The sequence below is a fragment of the Gopherus evgoodei genome, chromosome 13 (assembly GCF_007399415.2).
Source record: "Gopherus evgoodei ecotype Sinaloan lineage chromosome 13, rGopEvg1_v1.p, whole genome shotgun sequence".
Lineage (NCBI taxonomy): Eukaryota > Metazoa > Chordata > Testudines > Testudinidae > Gopherus > Gopherus evgoodei.
In genome coordinates, this window is record NC_044334.1 from 10,499,204 (window position 1) to 10,521,173 (window position 21,970).

The 21,970-nt window shown below is 43.4% G+C and overlaps 1 protein-coding gene across 2 annotated transcripts in view; it reads left to right on the forward strand.

Annotated features, from left to right (window-relative positions):
* Nucleotides 1-1,280: 1,280 nt before the first annotated feature.
* TMEM132C (transmembrane protein 132C) overlaps nucleotides 1,281-21,970 on the forward strand; it is a 299,900-nt gene continuing 279,210 nt past the window's right edge. For both annotated transcript variants that reach the window (XM_030583380.1, XM_030583381.1), the window contains exon 1: nucleotides 1,281-1,391. In XM_030583380.1, the coding sequence (XP_030439240.1) occupies nucleotides 1,307-1,391 (85 nt within the window). In that variant the 5' untranslated portion in view covers nucleotides 1,281-1,306. The remainder of the gene's footprint in view (nucleotides 1,392-21,970) is intronic.

A 21,970-nucleotide genomic window follows, 5' to 3' on the forward strand; every position in this document is an offset into this window, starting at 1 on the left:
CCCTTTCCTCATCTGGTGACAAAAGTAGTTCCAAGACATCAGCGGTAAAAAAGTGGAGGCATCTTAGCTACCTCTGTGTGTGTCCTTAAAGGCTGCAGCTCTATGCTTGCCCCACCTCACCCACTTCCTGCACAGGGGGATGGGAAAAGGGTAAATATCAATGGTATCTGGGTTTCCCACCAGACAGTACGGAAGATAAATGAGGGGCTTCAGGAATGAATATTATGCCTGGATGGAAGGGAAAGGACAAAGCAGTGGACAGAAGGATCTGGTAGAGAAAGGTGCAGCTGGTGAAATCCAGGAGGTTTCTTGTCTCCCTGCCGGCCTGAGGGGCTATCTTACCCCTTACCCATCACACCTTGTCCCGTGCTGCTCAACCACCTAGGAATTTTCCCCCAATCTTTCCTTCCCCGGTTCCAGTGTTGGCTCCGCTCTTGCCCCACCTCTTATGCCACATGCCTGGGCCAAGGGTCCCTGCTGCCCAGTCCCCGCAGGGCTTCATCTGCCCTCGCCCCACTCCCTGCCCAGTGCTTATGTGCTCTTGGTGGGTGATGCCTTCCATAGGCCCCCTGCTTGGGGCTGCTCTCTTTCCCCACTCCCCTGCCTTGGAGTCCCCGTTCCCCTAAGGCCTGGGGAAGGGCTTCTCTCCTCTATCTCCCCTGACTTTCTGGACAGGGGTCTCCTTTCCCTCCCCAGCCAGCTGTCTCCCCACCCCACCGCCTGGGCTCACAAGCCGGCGGCTGATCCCCCCAGAGCGCTGGCTGCGGCTGTTCTGCCCCGGCGAGGCCCGGGCTTGGGAGGCTCCCAGGGCGGGCAGCGGGGGAGGAGGGAGGGCGCTGATTGGAGCCCGGGCTCGCTCAGCCCCCAGGTTACCGCCTCCGCCGGGCGAGGGGGTTTCAGTCTCCCGGCTCGGAGGAAAGTCGGGCTGTGCGCGCTGGCGGCGGGATAGAGGCAGGGGCAGAGCCGGCTGGGGAGCGAGGCGGCTCAGTGCTCCGGGGGTTGCCCTGGGTGCTCGCGGCCGCAGCTCTCCGGCGCGTCCCCCACCGCCGGGCTGGGAAGTTGGGTCCCGCGGGCGGCGCGCTCCAGCCCGCTGCCCCGGGGGAAGCTCCCGGCGGGTGCGGAGCCCGGCAGCATGGGGCGCGCGTGGGGCTGAGCCCGGCGTGGAGAGGCGCCCGCCCGGGGGCGCGAAGGAGCCGCTGCGGGGGGCTTGCGGATGGCTCGCCCGGAGGGGGCCGCGGGAAGGGAGCGGTAACGGGGGGAGCCGCCTCTCGGAGCAGCGCCCGGGACACCGCTCCCCGGCACCGCCATGGGCCCCGGGGGGGTTGCGGCCAGGAGCAGTTGGCGGCTCTGCTCCGCGGCCAGCCTGCTGCTGGGAGCGCTGCTGTGCAAAGGTAAGCGAGCCGGGGCCGCCCTCTCAGCGCCTGCCCCGGGCTGGGGAACGCGGGCGGCGGCCGGGGTGGGTTTCACCGCGTGAATCAGCCTGGATCGCGGTGCCCCGCGCATGGGGGGAAAGTGCGGTTCGGGAGTTGATTCGGGTCCAGCTTCCCGAGAACCTGGGCGATCCCCCCGCTCCCACTTCCAGGTCCACGCAATCCCCGAGTTTAGTGGCTTAGCCGCCTCCTTACACAAGCCTGTTGCGCTCCCCCTTCCCCCCTTTCACTGATTCCCTTGACGGCACCTGTCCTGTTGTCTTCCTGGAGAGAAACTCTGGGGAGCTGGTTTGATCGGAGCAGGAAAACGTGAAGTTTCCCTCTTTAAACTCTCCAGGCTGGCTTTGGCAGAATGCTACCACTCCTTATCTCTCCAGCTGCAATAAAGAGATCTGATTCTTTGGGGAAATGCCCCCATTCATCCCGGGGCAGAACTCAGAGGAAACTAAGTCCAGTGGTGTGAGGAAGTCGTGAGCGATCTCTATGACAGTGATTAGCCCATGCAATAGCCTCCTACTAGACTGTAGGAGAGAGTTGCAAAGTAATCGCCCTTGAGAAGCGTTAGAAGTGTTCTGTGGGACTGTACCAGACGCTAGCTAAGGCAGAGAAAGGATCAATCCTGCCTGGGCAGTAAGCGTGGCTGAATGATCTCAAAGTTCTTTTCCATCTCTGTGATCACAAACCGGGTTGGTTTGTCAAAGCCACATTTTCCTCCAGCTGATCCTGTGCAGTGAAATGTGCTATGTGGATTTTTATGGAAAATTAGGAGCAGAGTAGGTGCCTGCTAATAGCGCTTGTTTCTGGGATCAGCTCTATGTTGCGGATGCTAACATAATATTAATCATAACTTTTATGGAGGGAAACGTGTCTAGTCCCATGTCATTTTTGTTGCTCTTGTCCTCTTAAACTATGAACACCTTCATTTTGCAGTTTAGCTTGTTGGTCAGCCTTGCGGTTTGACAGACATAAGAGGATTACTAATAAAAAGACACTTCATTGTTTAGTCTAGTCCAGTCCTGCCAACCTTTTTCCTAGAACAGTTCTATGAATGTAGAGACTGCTGTGATGTACATGAGTATCTCAGGAGTGGGGCAAGAGCAGATTAAACTGATCAGTGACCATTTATAAAGGGGCTTTTCCCAAATTGGTAGGGAAAGCACAGTGCTTGACAGAAAATGGCATGGCATGCTCAATGCCAGTAATCTTAGTACCCATTTATTTTAATGGACTGTATCTCAGTGCCTCAACATGCTGGAAAAGGGCTAATGTAAAATAGGAGATTGCGCTGAGTGCTGCAGCCTGGAGGTGAGAGTGGTCTTAGCCTCAGGCTCACACGGGGATTTTGCAAGCGCCTCAAACTTCTTAAGAGGGCTGGAGTTTTAGATGGACGGTGCAGCATCCTTTCTGTAAGGTTGTTCTTGGGAGTCGAACCTGAAACAGACATTCACATTAGACCCCAATAAACTGGGGAGGCAATATATGGGAACTTGTATCAGACAAGATTTGTATGACGGAGAGCCTGGTAGGTATATTGTCCTTCCAGAGGGGTCAGGGGAAAGGACCACAGTGAGAGGTTATAAACAACCAAGCTTTGGTAAGTTATTTCTCTCCGCTGGAAACTGGGTCCGTGTCAGCTCAGTTGTGTGGTAGAAAAGTCTTCAGTGGTGCCAGGGCTAGGCGCTACCAGCAGCAGTTGTTGGGAGCTTCTGAGCTGCTTTGAGAATAAGAAAAAAATTAGTTCCCTGCAGGAAACTAAAGCAAAGTCTGTCAGTGAGGGATTTGCCATTCAGTGTTAGGCTGCACAGTATTAAGGAGAAAAGAGCCAGTTAATTAAACTTGTTAACTAAGGTGTTTGTATGGCTTCCTTGTGAGGCCTTAACAACTGTTTTATTTGCTCTCCCCTTGTGTATTTTCACTCATATTGTTGGCCTCAGTGGATGGTGATTGTTTTTGAGAGCTGAAGTCCCGCTAAATGAAAGTTGCTTTTTAGCCCCCAAACCAAACTATTTAAATGTGCTGAGAAACTTATTATTATGGACAAGGTGTCATCTGGTGTTTAAAGAGCTATATTTCCTACTTCGAACTCCTTAGCATCTACTATCAGGCCTGAATTTCCAAGAGAATTTCTCCTGAAACGGTGCTATGGGCTTCAATGTGGCATTTTACTATGGTTATGTGATCTGGCTAATAATGCTAATTCATTCTCAAGAGAGGAGCCTGACATTTAATTTAAAACTTGCCTTTAGTCAGATCCAAATTTGTAAATCAGCTTGCAAACATGTAGATGCATATGCACAAGTTTCATGTGCAAAACACCAGACTTGTGTGCCCCAGTTGGGGGTCAAGTGTGAAATTATATTTGCACAAGTAAATCCCTGGTGCATCTGTGTTCCTTTCAGCCCTGTTTTAGGAAATGATCTCTGTGTGCAGCAAAGCACTAAAACACATGCTTTAATCCTATTGAAACGAATGGGACTTAATCACTTGCTTAAAGTTAGGCATTTGCTTAACTGCTTTCTTGAATCAGAGCATTGGTATTTTGAATGTGTAAGGCACGTGTGCAGACTTATTTTTGTAAATGTAGTCTATAGATAATTCTTAAGAGTAAGATTAGTTGGGGGAATGAACCAGAATCATAGAAGCTAGAAATGCAAAAATTAATAAGCCTTTAAAAACGGCTGCAGTTTCTCAGATGCACACTTATCAGTTCATTTGCACACTTAATGTACATACACAATTAATGGCTGTACATGCAAATTATGCTGATTTTATATATGTAGTTATCTGGCTTTTGTGCACCATCAGAATGATTTTTTTGGTACACAAACCCACACATAATTGCTCACAAAGTGATAGGTACATTCTAGAAGGTTGGATTCTCCTCTCAGTTACACCGGTGTTAATCAGAAAGAACGCCGTTCAAATCCATGTAGCAGAATTAGGTCCACTATTCCCAGCACTTAATCCATTCTGGATCTAAGCTTGTCAAACAATGAGGTTTACACCATTGCATTTGGAATTCCATTCCATAGCATGACGGCTCGGTTATAAAGGTTTTCCTAAACTTTGTATTCGTTAATTTCACCACTTCAGTGCTAGGTAAGGACACAGTAGGAATTCACAATCTGCTAAAAATATAACAGCATGGAGTTAACATTCCATTTTATGTAGCGCATTTCTAAAACAAGCCAAGCAGCCTATCAATTTTTAATATTGGTCTTGTGTTAATATTTTGTGGCAGAATCTGAAGCTTTGTTAACCATCCTTCTGTAAGAAAATATTAACTGTTCTACGTGAAAGGATGTAAATGTATCTGCTCTTGTATGCTTGTGAATGTTGAGCTGTGTTGTGTAATGGAAAAAGGAATTACAGATATGGATCCAATAACATCTCTCACAATGAGTAACGTGGCTGGCTCTTGAATTAAAAGATGGGGCTTCATATGTCTTTGTATGGATTAAAGCAATGAACTATGTGCCATGGTAAACGTAAACTTTCACAAATATAATACGCTTCTGGAGGTGAGAGGGGAGGAATTTAAATTTGGATTTAGGGCCTGGTCTGCATTTTTAAAAATCAACTGAAGATACAGATGTTCAGAACCTATTAAATTCTCTTCTGGGGCGTGTACCTAGTAACAGTGGCATGAGCAAAGGGAAAATTCATTCTAAAAGTCAGGAAAGGTTAGTTTGGGGAACAGTCTCCCTAAGGGAGGCGCTGAAAGCCTCATTGCTTGGGATGTCTAAAACTAGAGTGAACAAAATGACCCAATGGATATTTTTCATCAGTTATGTCTTTAGTATCAGCCCACACTTTGGTAAGTTAGAGACTACTAACATGCACAGTAGTGAAATACCTAACAGTTCGGGGATAAATTGCCGCTACTAAGTTTTTGAACTGACACCCCATTGAGATGAGTGGGAGCAAACTGTTTCTGTATGTGTGCAGAATTGGATCACATTCAGAAGTGTGGTTGGTGTGTCGTGTTTTTTGTTTGTAACCACAAGAGCTAGAAAAGAAAGGTGTGCGAATAATTCCTTTTTCAGTTTTGTGGATAAACTTAAAAAAAACTGGGTGTGGGAGGGAAATGTTTCAGTTCTACCGAAAGCAAAAATGTTTTCAGATTTTCAGCAAGCTGAAATGTTTAGTTTCATGTCAACTAAAACATTCTAGCTGACCCAAAACAAAAAGTTAAATTTTGATATTGAGGTTTAAGAAAACATTTAAATACAATTTGAGGGAAATTGCAAAACAAAATGTGTTTTCAAAATAAAAAGTCAAAATGTTTTGTTTTGGAAATACTGAAACAAAGCGTCCATGTTTCTAAAAAAAATTTCCAACCTAAATAACTAAGCAAAATTGACCTGAATTTGCAAATTTTTGGTCAATGCACATTTTCTATTATTTTTTTTTTTTGGCAGAAAAAGGCTTTGCATGAAAAATTTTGCCCGACTGTACTAAAATTCATTTCAATGAAAGTTTAAACTCAGAAGCTGATGAGGCAGGCCACCAATGAAGTGTCAGAATAGCCCAATCTGGTTTTCTTTAAGCCCCGGATAAAGCTTAGAAAAGTCTAGTGACATGGCTCAGTGGTTCAGCACCACCAACCCTCTGATTCAGTGCTCCCCAACCTTTTTGTGACCAGTAGCACATTCATGTTTTCAAAAGAGTATGGTGGGCGCCAACAATTTTTCAAGGCTTATTTTGTATTTGTACATTAAATAATACAAAGAAACATATTTAATATTACATAATATATGAATCAAGAGAGAAGCCGTGAGGACAGAGAACACTGGCGCCCGCAGCCCTGGAGTACTCTGTCCCCAGCAGGCGCGGGGGCCCGAATTCTCTCCCCTGTTGGGCACTAGGCGGGTCCCACTCCTGCCGGGGACCCAGAACACCAGCGCCCTCAGCCTGCAGCCTCGGAGCTCTCTGTCCCTAGGGACTAGGAAGGCCCCACAACTGCCGGGAACAGAGAACACTGCACTCCAGCCTGAGTTCTCTGTCCTCGGCAGGCGCAGGGCTGCAGCTTCTCTCCCCTGCAGGGCACTAGGCAGGCACACATAAATGCTCCAGAGGGTGCCATGGTGCCTGCGGGCACCACATTGGGGACCACTGCTCTGATTAGAACGTTGGCAGTTTGCCGTTGCTGTACTAGATGCATGCTGGATGTTTAGAGGGAGACAGAAGATGTTTTATGCTAAAAAGTGTCAAAGAAAAGTCATACAATGAACTGGGAAGTCCCTGGGGAATTGTACAAAGGCTGCAATCGGAAATCATGTACATTTGAGGTTGGGGAAGCCAAACTGAGTATAAGTTAAAGAAACAAGATAAATGTTGTAGAGAAGATATGAAAATAAGACACGCTCAGGTGTCAGTCTCAAAGTGATAATTATTTGGTGTGTGGTTTTGAAGCCCTTATCTATCTTTCTAATCTAATCTAAATAGGAGGGTGATCGAGAGACTAAAGCTCTGGACCGGGTGTCATGGTAGTAGAGCATAGATCTCCTCTCTTCTGCTGCCCGGCCCTCTGATATTTGGGCTAATCACATCCCCTCACCGTGCCTCTTCCCCCTCCTGTCCCTTGTCCATCTTGCTTATGGAGTTAGACAATCCTTCCCAGGAAGAATTTAGACTTTGTGTCTGTACAGTGCCTAGCACAATAGGACAGTGACTTTTTTGAATCCTCTACACAATACCATAATACTGCGATCCTGTAATGTTTGACTCAAGCAATTCAAATGATTGTGTAAGATCCATGTGTATACAGTTATATTTTTCGATCTGTTCTTTGGCCAAGAAAGTATTGCTGGTTATTTGTAATTTTGGTAAATAAAATTTGGCATTGAGACATATCTCCTATTTACATAAATACATAGGGCTAAAATCAAGTTCCATTAAAATTAGTGACAAAATTGTTTTATTTCAATGAGACCAGGCATCAGCCATTGATACAGTAACTTTAAATTGATTTTTGATCACCTCTTGTTTTAAGTCTTTTAGGGATATGGGGCCAAACTCATCCCTGGTTTTACTCAATAGCGTGTGGCCTGATGACCTTAAATTTAGGTTAGGAAACCATTTTGGCTCAGCAGACATATCAGAGAAGAGAAATATTATCTATCTTTTGTCTTAACCCCAGACACAACGGACCTTCAACTTTATCTTGGTTCTCTCATTCTGAACCTATGTGATTTCACTCTCACTGCGGTAAATCAGGAATGACTCCAGTGGAGTCAATAGAGATATATCAGCATAAGAGATATTGGATTGAGGCCTGTAGACGGGTTCCGCCGGGGCTCGACCCTCCCTGAGGAGGAGGGGAGCCACACCGGCCTCACTGTCTTCCCTGCAATTACAATCCGCTCTGGCCTTTCGGCAGGTCAGAGCAGTGGCAAAGTCAAAACTGGCCCAGCCCTTGGTTTGGGCTGGCGCCAAACACAGTAACAAGCAGCTCTGGCCTCTTCGGCTGGGAAGAGGGGGAATCTGCCACCCGGTTACGAAACACACTGACATTGGCAAGGTTAACTCTACAGCCTGACTGGCGTCAGGCTCCCCTGGGATACTTCCTACCTCCCCCTCTACTCCTACCTGGTCCGGGGCCTCTGTTCCGGGGACGTCCAGGACCATCGGTTCCTCCCAATCCGGGCTGGGCGGCAGGTCCAGGAAGGTTTCGGGGAATGCAGGCCAAGCCTGGTCTGGGGGCTCCTCGGGGCCGTAGTAGGGGCGAGGCAGCTCTGGTGGCTCCTCGTCGTAGTAGGGACGAGGCAGCTCTGGCGGCTCCTGGTCTCGGCCTCTGGCTCGGGCAGTCTCCCAGTTACGGGCGTCAGCGGACACGTGTGCTCCTGCCAGTGGCAGCCTTGCAACTGAAGGCTGGGGCCCGGCTTTTATTCTTCTGGGTTGCCTCCTGACCCTCTGAGGGGCGGGACTTCCGCTTAGCGGCCCCGCCCCCATGGATGACTGATGGGGCTCGACCCTCCCTGAGGGGGAGGGGAGCCACACTGCCTCGCTACAAGGCCCAATTTCATAGCAAGGTGCCATCCTTGGCCAGGTCATGTTGTGTTTCCATCTCTTCCTTAAAATTGAATGACAAGTGTCTTCTCCTGCTGAGGCAACAAGATTTGCATGGGAGATTAGCATGAACATTGCTTTTGTAGTAGATTTGTGGAAACTTTCTCCATGGGGAGGAAAACCAAATTCTGGGCCCACTGAAATAAACCAAATTAAGGCCACTGTAATAATGGAGGGTGTTCACATGGAGCTTCACATGGGGTTGGTCCTACTTTGAGCAGAGGGTTGGTCTGGATGACTTCCTGAGGTCTCTTCCAACCCTAATCTAGTATGATTCTAATATGGTTTAACTAATCCACTTCAAATTCACACCATTAGTTAATTCAGATGAACTTTTCTGGATGTCCCTGTGTAGACATGCCATTAGAGAGAGAACTGGTTCACACTCCTTTGATGCATCTGACGAAGTGGGTATTTACCCACGAAAGCTCATGCTCCAAAACGTCTGTTAGTCTATAAGGTGCCACAGGATTCTTTAGTCCTTTTTAGTTTATGTATCGTGTTTCTTGACTGGTAGCAGGAAGAAAGGGGCATGTATTACGAGCGACCACATTTCATCATGGCTTGCCTGATACCTAGGGTGACCAGATAGTAAGGGTGAAAAATCAGGACAGGGGGTGGGGGATAATAGGCACCTATATAAGACATAGCCCCAAGTTTCAGGATGGTCCTTATAAAATTGGGACATCTGGTCACACTACTTATACCCTGTGTCTGGCAGATGTTTTATAACATTCCTTAATTTAGCTGTATCTCTTCTTCATGGTAACATGCAGTAACCTCCTGGCCACCAAACTTGTCATGATGTAGTTTCAAATTCAGTTGTCCTGGCTTGCTGTAGCAGACATTAAGTCCCTTATATTTTACTCAGCCTTCCTACAGACTCCAATACCCAAGGAAAAACAGTTTCACACTGTTCAGCTCTTCAAACAGCTGTACTGTTTTGTGTTCTGTGGATTGGCTCAGGCTCTAGTGACAGATGTGATCCTTTTGAAACAGGAACAGACAAATGGTGCATTGAAAGTTCATCGCTTTTGCTGTATCCTCACTTAGAGGTATCCGGTAAAATCCTGGAGATGCATCTAGCATTGGGAAATAATTTTGCTCCAGCGCTGCCTGTGTCTGTTTTAGTTAGTGAGTGGAAATGCTCACTATCTATTTGTTCATATTTTTTGGGTCAATACACTGCCTCAGGTCACCATTTTTCTTTTCAGATGTAACTAGTGAATTGACCCAGTAAATCAATTCTTCTATTTTCCTTGCTAGTCCAAAGAATATTAATCTGTCGAGTTTGAGTTCTATAAACAATGTGTCATCCCCATCACTAAAATCACAGGCATCTTTGCTCTACTGGTCAGTCAGCCAAACTTTCTTTAGGTGAATACATTTTGGCTAAGTGGTTCTTTGCCTCTGCACTTAAGAAAAGCATTAATGCCTCTTCTCGTCACTGGCTTCTTGGGTCAGTAGCTTTGTGCTTGGAGACATCCTTTCTCTGGCACTTCTTTGTCTGGAGTAGCTCGAATCATGCTAATCATAGCTCCACTGTCATTATCAAAGGCCTTTATAGGCAACTGTGCAGTTTCAGTGGCTTGACAGATGTAAACAGCTAAATGAGGCTCCCTAAGTAGACACTTATTATATATCCCACTAAGTGTTTAATCTGCTTCTAACGTCTTTCAATGGGTTAATGTCACAAGTGTTGTGTTTAATGTCAAGCCGCTACCCTGTTGTTTGGCAATTTTCTTCTAATACTGTTTTTCTAGATTTCCTCTACAACTGTAAGTGAAGAATAAATTTTTACAGGAGTAGGGTTGTTCTTTTCGGTTTTTTTTAGTTTTTTATCATTCAGAAAATAAGAAACAATGTGGGGGGAACACAATAATTCCCATTTCTAGTCTTGTCATCATAATTGTGTGCTCTGTGTTACTTGTGTTCATCAAAGGACAAGAACTGCGTGTTCCTCTTTTTAGATTAGGGTACACAAGTCTGCTGCAGTGGGAGGCTGAGAATTGTTAGAGTGATTTGGCCTTTTCCATAATACGAAGAAAACAGTGAGCCAAAGAACAGTGTTTAGGAATTTGACATTTATATGAAAACCTTGAAGAAGAATGGAGGGGAGGCGGAATAAAAAAGAGTGAAAGGCTTTCTTAGTTATGAAAAGAGACTACTTCTTTTTGTGTGTGTAGTGGGTTTTTTAAATATATTTTTGGAAAGAACAAAATCTTTATGGTCTCCTGCGCACATCTAAAAGCCAGTTTTACTGTGCACAAACAGAATCTGAAATGCTGCAGTCCCATCGTGTTGGTCTGGTGTAACTGAAAAGAGAACAAAATTATATGGGCTAAATTCTCACAACTGTCATAGAATCATAGAAGTTAGACATGAAGTGCATCTACCTTGTCAATGCTGGATTCCTCATGCCAGTACAGGATTGTTCCTGTGTCACCTAAGAGCCATCAAAAATGTTCAATCCCAGTTTTCTGCCAGAAAATGCAGTTTTGTCAAAGTTCAAATGTGTTGCATGGATGTGTTGGGGATTTTTTGTTTTTGTTTTTTCGATGAAATGTTTAAATGGGGGGGAAGGCAAAATTTGTTTTGACTTTCGCACTTTATGTGTCAAATTGTTTCACTTCAGTAAGGTAAAAATGTTTCACTTGGACATCATTTGGATTTTATATTATATCAAAATGTTAATGTTAGAAATTATAATGTTTTAATGTTGTCAAAACAATTCAACATGATGAACTCAAAATGTTTTGATGGTTCCACATTAAAAAATAGATGTTTTTTTTCATTCTGTGGTAAATTTTGGATTTTTGTTCTGATTTGGAATGGAAATTCCATTTCGTGATCAACTTTCTTGTCTAATACACCTCTGCCTTGATATAACGCTGTCCTTGAGAACCAAAACATCTTACTGCATTATAGGTGAAACAGCGTTATATTGAACTTGCTTTGCTACACAGGAGTGCGCAGCCCTGCCCCCCTGGAGCACTGCTTTACCGCGTTCTATCCAAATTCGTGTTATATTGAGGTAGTGGTGTACTTGGAGCAATACAATTTTAATTTGTTCATGTGACACCACAGAAATGAGATGGTTGGTTGGCATGGTTTGCATCGAACATTCTATGCAGGATATTAATCACTGAGAAATTACGTGAACCATGCCTTTTTGGTTTCTGCCTCTAATTTTCATCTGCCTGTTGACTTAGTATTGTTTGCTTTTTACAAAGTCAGAATCATAATATTAAAAAAACCTCTACCTCTCCACAGACATAAACATAACTTATAACTTTTTGTGTATCTTGTAGATGCCCAAAGACAAATGTGCTTTTTTTTTTTTTTCCCCCTCAGAAATTGGAAACGAATAAAGGAAAGGTTGCACATTATTCATATAATCCAGGCTGGTAGCACTGACTATTATTAAGATTGCCCAACACTTCCCATAAAACCCGGTTTTCAGTTGCTTATAATTTGCTAAACTTTAACCATTTGGGCTGAAATCTTCTCTGCTGGGTGTCTGTTTGATGCCACTTGATGGAATTTCTGGGATTTTTAGTTTGTTTTAAAAAAAAATAAATCCCAAACTCTCAGGAAATTACACACAAAAAGAGCTATATTAAAATAACATGATTAAGGTTGCAAAGTCAAGCACGAAAGCTAAGAAGTGCCAGAATTACAGTTGCTTGTGCGACCTTAATTCAGCCCCCTTTATGAATGCACATAATGGTATGTCTTTAAATGCATTATCACATACTACTTTTTTTTCCTCAGGAACCTGCCTCATTCAGTGCACAAGATGGCCCTGTTCTTGTGATGAATCAAGGTTGTGTAGTGAAGGAGGCTGTTGATTGCAGGAAGAGAGAGGAGGCTGTTGTGATTTAAGACCATTGGGATGCTGCCCTGGACAACTGGATTCTTCCTCTGCCTCTATAAATTAGGGATGACATCCCATGGATAAAACTAGCCTAGAGAGAGAGATCGGGCCCAATTCAAAGCCCACTGAGGTCAGTGGGAAGCTTGTCATTGGCTACAGTGAGTGCTGGAGTAGGCCTTACGATGAGATCTCCTGGCTCAATGCCTATGAGAACCTTCTGTTGACTTCACTGGGCTTTGGGTCAGACCCGCTCTCACTCTGAGCTAGCTTCACGACTGACATAACTTCAGCTGAGTTATATTAGGGAAGAATCTAGCATTTTGTTTTTTGCCTTTTTTTTTCTGGCTTATCTTTACTATCCCTATAAGTGATTTCAGAGGTAGGCAAAAAACTTGGTCATCCTGTGCCACAGGATCATGGATTGGTCTCCCATGTTTAGTTCTGGTCTCCCATGTTCAAGAAGGATGAATTCAAACTGAAACAGGTTCAGAGACGGGCTACTAGGATGATCCGAGGAATGGAAAACCTGTCTTATGAAAGGAGACTCAAAGAGCTTGGCTTGTTTAGCCTAACCAAAAGAAGGCTGAGGGGGGATGTGCTTGCTCTTTATAAATATATCAGAGGGATTAATATTAGGGAGGGAGAGGAATTATTTAAGCTTAGTACCAATGTGGACACAAGAATAAATGGGTATAAACTGGCCACTAGGAAGTTTAGACTTGAAATTAGACGAAGGTTTCTAACCATTAGAGGAGTGAAGTTCTGGAACAGCCTTCCAAGGGGAGTAGTGGAGGAGGCAAAAGACATATCTTGGCTTTAAGACTAAACTTGATAAGTTTACGGAGGAGATGGTATGATGGGAAAGCCTAATTTTGGCAATTGATCTTTGATTATTGGCAGGTAAGTATGTCCAGTGGTCTGTGATGGGATGTTGGATGGGATGGGATCTGAGTTACTACAGAGAATTCTTTCCTGGGTGCTGGCTGGTGAGTCTTGCCCACATTCTCAGGGTTTAACTGATCGCCATATTTGGGGTCAGGAAGGAATTTTCCTCCAGGGCAGATTGGCAGAGACCCTGGAGGTTTTTCACCTTCCTCTGCAGTGTGGGGCACGGGTCACTTGCTGGAGGATTCTCTGCAGCTTGAGATCTTCAAACCACAATTTGAGGACTTCAATAACTCGGACATAGGTTAGGGGTTTGTTATAGAAATGGATGGGTGAGATTGTGTGGCCTGCATTGTGCAGGACGTCAGACTAGATGATCATCATGGTCCCTTCTGACCTTAAAGTCTGTGAGTCTATGACCAGTGGTATCTTAGACCACAGTGACCTGTGCCGAACGTTCAACCTCTTGAACGATTACAGTATCAGGGTTAGCACGGTGAGAACCACCATTAGAAATATCCTTGGATTTGGAGACTCTAGGAGCACACGAGGAAGAGTGAGTGTATTATGGTCACAAGCTATTTTTATTAACAATTTCATTGAGCCAATGAACAATGTCAAAATAAGAGAGAGACCAATCATAGGATGTCCGACATCAGTGATTTCGTACTCACATCCTTGGGATTGAGTAGGGTGATTATCAAGTGGACATCCTGTTGGCTGTTTCCTGGTGTGCTCCCCTATTCACTTAGGCTAGGCAACACCTTTTACCCTGAGTTTCAATTACCCCCACTATGTTCATGCATGTGCATGAGAATGTCAGCCCCTTTTTCCTTATTTGCACTTCCAACACCATGAATTTTAGGGTGCTCCATTTCTCATAGGCAACCCCCTTAGTTCCCCTTATTCTCATTTTCATCTGTCAGTGAGTTACCATAGTAACTTGAGGCTATTGCAGAATCCCCTGAAATGTTACGGGTGCGCATCTTGCTGTATTAACTGGTACATTGCATTCCAGTCTATTGTTGCATAGTTTCCAGAACAATAGCACTTCACACATCTTTCACTGTCACCTTACACTTTACTGGTGCAGGGGTATCTCTCTGTCAGCTGGTCATGCCAACCTGTTCCAGGCCTGAGGCCTTCCATATCCAAGCTACATATGTTATTGACCTAAAGCCTGTAGTCGTTGGGTTACAGCCTTAATACACACTCATCAGTGATACATGCTTATTAGTCCTGTACCAGTGTGGTGTAATCCTACTTATACTTTACCACTTAAACCTGCAGCTCAAATCTAATCTATTATCCATACTTTGATTACATAATTGTATGTGTATATATATATATGCACACACTCGCTCAGCTAAAATGAATTAATTAGTTAACGGCCTGTCCTTACTTGGCTGCTACAGCATGTTTATTCCTCACACTGATCTGCACTACTTCCTTCAGTAGAATTATTCATGTGCTATTGGGGACTGTAGCTATGGAGTATCCTTTCTTTAAACCAGATTTATTTTTACAACAACTGGGAGAAAGTTTTGTTTGTTTTTTTAAAAATTCATGTGTCTTTTTAGAAATAGCCAGAATATTTTGTTTGCACTCTGTAGAATCAAACAATTTATCGCTCTGCTGGCATGAAATAAAGAATAGCAAATACAATAAATAACTACTGTGGAGAAGATAATATAGTATTGACTTGTCAGTACCTGTTAATTTTCACTGATCAGAACACCATGGAAGAGACAGACCGAATCTGATTGCACCCTACTGATCCTGGAAGAGTGGCTGTGAATACTGTTAGTCTGTAAACTCAGGAAGGTTTCTGTATGGGGACAGATTTATTTGAGAACTCCTAAATGGATGACAAAGTAATAATGTGATCAGACTTCTCAATAACTTAGTGCTGCCACTTTTCAAATGCTTATTTTTTAAGTAACTATTTCTCTTTGATTTAGAATGTTCCTAATTAAAATCCACCCAACTTTGATTTTGCAGGTATGTTTGGTGCTTGCTGCTACCTTTTCACAGCTCCTGGGGCGCAGTGACATGCTTGTTTGATGGAAGAGAGAGTTCTCCTTGCATTCAGTTGTAATTTGGGATTTGGACATCGGCCATATGGGGGCTCAGAGCGTTTCTATGGGTAGTGTGACAAGAAAGAGCTCCACTTCTTGTGGAGGCAGCGTTTTTGGCCTGTAGCGATTGCTCAGTGAATCCCTGACACTCTACCTTACAGAAGTGTTTGCACAGTCTGATCCCGAGTCAAGGGAATTACAGATGCTCAGCAATTCTCCAAAGACTCTGCCTCTAGTTAGAGCCAACAGGTTGTTGTAATGGTATCTGGAATGCTGTTTCTCTGCAGCTGGCCTCTGATAAGGCACGATGGATCTTTGAATTGCAATTTCTTCCCTGGCAAAGCTTAATCATTAGTGCGGGGGAGGAAGACGGATGTGAGTGGTAAAACCACCAAAGTGGCTCTGATAGTTGAGAACACTGGTGAGTGTTTCGTCTCGGGTTTTAAAGATATTGTGCTAAGCCAAGAGGATCTCTTTGTATGAAAGGACACTGTTGAGGTGATATTTATAAATGAACGTCTTCATGCTGCTGCCGTTCATAATAACTCCCCGGAAAGCTTGCAAAAGAAGTCTATTCATATAGGTTGCAGAACTGTGGGATCTATTTTTCCCTCCTCAATCTGTTTATATTGAGATGTCCTCTCTTTACCGCACCCCAGAATGGCTGACAACTCTATCCTTTTCCCCTCCACTGCAACACAAATAAAATGTGGTGATACTAATGCTATTTCTCTGGTTTCCTTTCATGAACGTCTCTTTACACTTGTTTCTGTGGGGTTGCATTTATGTGGTGGGCTGATATCATCATTGCCTTATTTAATGCACAGTGAAATTGCGGGGCTAGAAAGGTGTTTTAGTGATTAGACCAAGCGAACAAGAGTTAAGATGCCCGAGTTGTTTTTTTTTCCTGGTTATGCCACTGACTCCCTGTGCAAATGTGGTCATTTGAATAACCCCTCCTTGACTCTGTTTGCACATCTGGAAAATGGGAATGACAATACCTGGCTGTATCCTAGGGTTATTGGAAAGCTTAATTAGTCAATGTTTATGAAGAGTTTTGAGAGCTGAAGATGAGGGAGCTACTGTGCAAGTAGAAAATTATATTTTTATTACTGGAATTTGGAAAGGATGCTATCAAGTTTAAGTGTCCCTCAAAGTATTATAATTTGGGATTAGGAACCTGCATTATTAATGGTAAATCTCTCACTTGTACCTTGCATATAGTCAGGCAAATTTCTTTGTGTCCTGTTGTGTCGCTGTGTGTTACATTTGATGCTTTCTTGTTAGTGTTGAGGACAATATCTTCACACCTCTCTGGTGGGGGAGATTGAGAGGGGGTATTGAATATAGTGCCTAATCAACTCCCAGTGTTCATTGGTACAGCCAATTAGTCTGTGATCCAAGGTCTTGTTCTTTAATACAAATACCGACCAGTGGCAATTAGTAATCATAATAAATAAAATGCCTCCTAGTTTTATTTGTAAATCATTTGTTTTTCTCTGGGACCGAATCATAAAACACTAACTACAATGAATTCATTGGACTGAATGAGTGGACTGAAGGTTGTGATGCCGTGCTCAGGTCACCCAGAACTGTGAGCCGCTGCTATTGCCTGCTTCAGCAAGAACGAGGTTTGCTGCTGCTAAATTGATTCAGCTCCCTGGCACACCAGCTTGATAGGAAACTCCTCAGAACTCTGCCGGTCTGAACCTTGCCTTCCAGGTAACAATGGGTGAGCTCCAATTTATAATTCCACAGAGATGTCTTTCTGCAGTGTCCAGTCCCTCTCGCTGGACCCTCACAGCAACTGTCAAATTTGCTGCCTCCCAAGAGCGTGTGCGCGCACACACACACACACACACACACCACCCTTCAGTTTAATATTACAAAACCATCTGAGTGCTATATAAAGCAAGAATAATTTTATTAAAGAGGAACAGGTATGTAAGTGATGATTAAGAATAGAACACAGTTTTAGTTACAAGTAAAACAAAACACGCTTTCACGGGAACGGGGAACCACAGTCACTGGGAGCTGCCCCTCGGCTATGCAAATATAAACAAACTGGTGGGCCACAGGTTGCCCACCACTGGACTAAAGCTTAACTTCAGCAAGTTACACTCAGTCAGTTCCCAGAGACTTCAACTTTCTTGGATTGCAAGAGGTCTGGCCCCTTGTGTGTTCCAGTGCTGGAAAACAAAATGGCTTTTTGCTTCTACCTATATATTCCCAAAGTTCATTAACTCTGTTTCTAGAGGCAGGAAGAGTTCCTAGGGGTGCAGCCTCCACTTCCTGTTGAGATTAAGTAATCATCTTCTCCCACTTGCTTGCCTAATGGGTTAGTTTACCTTGCATGTAAATGTACTTTTCATTGTCTTTTGTCTCCCCTAGCGTAAATTACATTGGTGATATAGTCAAGCTGGCGAACAACATTCCTTTGCCTAGGACAGGCTGGGCTTAGACTGACAAACACATATTTTAGGAACTTATTTCCAGCACACATGTACAGTTCTTTATATATGGCTCATACATACATCCCACCATAATATTAATAACCAGTGTGTAGCCAGTTTTAAATACAGATTGACAACAGTTGGTTGGGGGGCAGTGAGTGTGTTGGGCTTGACAAGAGTTATGGAATGGGGTGCCCTCTGCCAGCTGGCATTGAGGAGCTCCCTGGGTCATAGAAGGCTCTATGCAAGGGCGCGGTAGTATGAGTTCAGAAGAACTAACTATTTAGAATTGGTTTATATGAAAAATTAATGGTGAGTGATATTTGGGGTCAAGTGTGCTTTTCAGGCCAAACTTGGATACCCTTGCTTATTTTGGATAGTACCTCTCAGGTGGTCTCCACTGTATCAAGGGGCTGCTTATGGAGCATGTTATGAATAAGAAGTGCAGAACGTTGCCTAAGAGAATATTTACTGGCTGTTTTTCTATGGGAAGGGCACTCAGCGCCTCACAGGAACTGCTAAGCAACTGATAGGAATAGGCCCTAAAACATAGGAAATAGCATCTCATGCTTCAGAGTGTCAGCTAATTGCCAGAAGTGTCCAGAAGGAATTTTTCCAGACATGCACAGCATCACAGAATGGGAAGTGTATATTGTAGGTGAATTTTTCACTTTCTTCTTCAGCATCATGAGCAAGCCATGGCTGGAAGCAGGATAGCAGACTTGATAGATATGTGCTATGATCTGGAATGAAAATGTCCATAGGACAAGGCCTAACTGAAGGGTCTCACTTTATTACATTATCCACACTTAGTCATAGCTTGATGCCATTACCTTGGTTGTTTCACGGATGAAATCTGGATGTCAGTATATTTCAGGCTGGAAGCTTCACATGGCCTCAAACCTTTAGGCTTCCATTGAACTTCGGACTTGGTTTGGAAAAATTCATTTGAAATTAAATTAGTTGTAGTGACGAAACCACAGCACTTGATTGTGTTTAAATGTCATCTGAAGCTTCCCATTCATCTAATGCTCTAGAACTGGTTGGAGGTAAAAATCATATCCTCCGGCAACATTCTTGGAAGAGTCATAATACATATATAACCTATTTGAAGAGTAACTCAAATTTGATTTTTTTGTTCCCTTTGGGTAGAAAAAGAAAAGAAATCAACAACTTCATTAGTGTCAAACATCTTGAGAGAGGCCTATGACCACAATCCTTCACGCCGCTGAAGTTTCGGATCCTGATCCAGGTTCTGCAGCTCTCTCTCTGTAATAGGCTGAACCAGTACCCCAGATTCAAAGATGCTTAAACTTTGGGAATGTTCAGATGTGGGTTTGAACTTTGTGGCTATCAATCCTTCTCTCTTTATCATTGTAGTGGGAGTAGATTGGATTGCTCCCCCTGGGTAATCAATGCTTGTCAGTTTTGCCTGTGTTCTTATATGCACCGTTCTGCGACTTTGGACCTTTTTGAAATATAAAAATGGACTTCAGTTTTAAACCATGTGGACCACCTGCAGTATGACCCTATGCATATATAGATGCCGTGGAACAATTTTCGATCCCTGTTCAATGAGGCAGAACCTACTGCATGGGGCCTCTGTCCAAGCATGTCCAGAGGATTTGCTGTGTGTGTGAAATCCTGGCCCCATTGATATCAATGGGAGTTTTGCCATTGACTTCAGAGGGGCCAGGATTTTACCCCATATATTCTTCTGCTCCTCCAGCAAGCCAGGGCTCTTCTGTAAAAATCCTCTCCCTCCACCAAACAATTCTCTCTTCCTGTAAGACGGAACAGATTGGACAAAAAGGACATTCTTAGTGCTATTCACAGTTAGAGTATGGTTTATATGAATTCTGCTTTTACATCATATACATTCCCATTTGCAAGGGAAGGGGACCCCTCTCATGGTGCCAGTCAGATTTTGGCACCATTAGACCTCTTCAGAGCTGAAGTGGTGTTTTTTTTTGTTTTGTTTGTTTGTTTTTTGGAAGTCTCACCATCTGTCTGCTAACTAATCTGCAATTGTCAATAGTAGGTGCGATTTTCTGTTAGTGATCTAACTGTGCACATATGAACAATGCTATTCCAGTGTTCCCCCAAGGGAGACATTTAACACAGTTAATTTTAAGAGCAGAATTGGTTCAGATCATTTTACAAATGTTTTAACCCAGAATGCTGGGCTATTACAAGTATAGGGGCTCAAATATACTTATTTTGTTTTTCCTATTGCTTTTGGGATGGAAACTGATATAAAATGCAATTGGTATTTTAAGTCCTATTGCCTTTGGAAATAGGGAGATATGTTGTACATACCTGGCATGTTATATATTTTGCCCTTGTTTTGCAGTCTCTGTGTATTTCATATGATGCAAAAAGGAATGCAGAGATCTCAGTGGGAGTTTTGACAGCACGTCGATCATGGACAAAGCCAGCAATCTCTTAAGAAGAGAGTAATTCACAGAGTCTTCTAATCCTTGCAGCATTCTTGGGAGACTAATTTAATTTTTTCCCATTTTACAGATGTGGAAAATAAACAGAGGTTAAGGGTCAGATTTTTGTGATTGGTCTCCGATTGTGAATGTCCAGTTGTAAACACCTAAGGATTGATTTCCGCCCCCCCCCCCCAAGTCATGAGTACATATAGCTATCGTTGGGTGCTCTGCACCTTTGGAAGTCAGGCCATTGGGCACCCTAAAGGTATAAGCACCAAAAATGAAAGAGAGAATGACAAATCTGAACTGTTAGTCCTAGCTACCTGCCCACATGTGCTCAATGGAATTTTGGATTTATTCAATTCTTTCACATCATCCTAAATATCTTCAGAAAATTGTACTCTCTTAATGACATTCTGACTTGTCGTACTTCAGAATGAATATTTCCTGTGTGTGTGGTGGATTTTTTTTGTTTGTGTTTGTTTTGCTGCAGGCTAAAGTATATTATAACGATGTTTTTTGTTACTAGTTAAACATTATTTGAAAAGCACTGTAAAAGACAGATAAAAAGGGTGGGTTTTATGCATGTATCTTCTATGATTTTAAAAAAGAAGGTCTCTGACCATATTTGAAATTCCTAGTCTCTTGTGTGTTCAACAAAATCTCTCCTCTGGGACAGGACACTGTGAAGAATATGCATCTATTGAACCATTTAGTAGATTTACAGGAGGCAGGAAGAGAAGTGTGAGGCAGGTGAGAATCTATGAATGCAGAATAACACACTGCATCAGGCTGTATCTGCTCCATATTTTCAGAGAAGTGACTTTGCTGTCAGTGAAGCACCAGTAAGCTTCCTTCAGGCAGCTTTGTCTCCCTGATCAATAGGTTTAGGACAGAAACCGTTTATAAACTGTCTGATCTCTAAAGAGGGTCAGTGATGAAGAATGACTGAGAAGCAGAGATGAGCAAACTTGTACTGCTTCTGACTGAACCCATTCAGGCACCATAGGGTTCAAAAGTTTGGCTTAAATGCTAATGTTGTTAGCTTTGAATCCCACTTAGAGACTGTGAGGAAATGCATTTTGGATTGTGGGTAAAGAGAAATCCAGTGGGGAAAAACACAGGATGAAAATAGAATTGAGGAGAAAGAAATACACAGAGGCAGTGATGACTGCGAGATTTATTTATTATTTATTTTTTTAATGACACACTGCATATGTATCCTGTACAATGCAGGGTTAGATGTATGCAAAGACTCCTGCTGATTTTAATAGACTTTGCATTAGGCCTTTCAGCAAAGAGGCAAAGGACAGAATGGAAATTGAGACTGAACTATCTTTTTACTCCTGGAAGTGCTTCAACCCTTAATTCAACATGGAGAAGCTCACTTTACTGTCATCTGATCTGCATTTGTTCTTCTGGACTCCAGTCTTCAAAGCTGTCAATCCAAATCCTGCCATCAGCATTCCATTCTCTTAAAGAGAGCTGCGGGTTGCCAGCCTCTGATCTATGTTAATTTCTGATCCTCTTTGAAGAAATATCCTAGGGTTTACTGTAAGATCTGTATTCTTCAATAAGGTGCCATAAATGTAAATCTCTCTCTACTTAAACAAGGCAAAAGTGGGGGTTTCTTTTTCCTTTTTTTTTTTTTTTTTTTTTTGGCTGTTCTGAATTTGTCCCAGCACACTTAAGAACTTTGCTCTTACTTGAAAAAGAATCCAAACCAAAACTGTGTTAA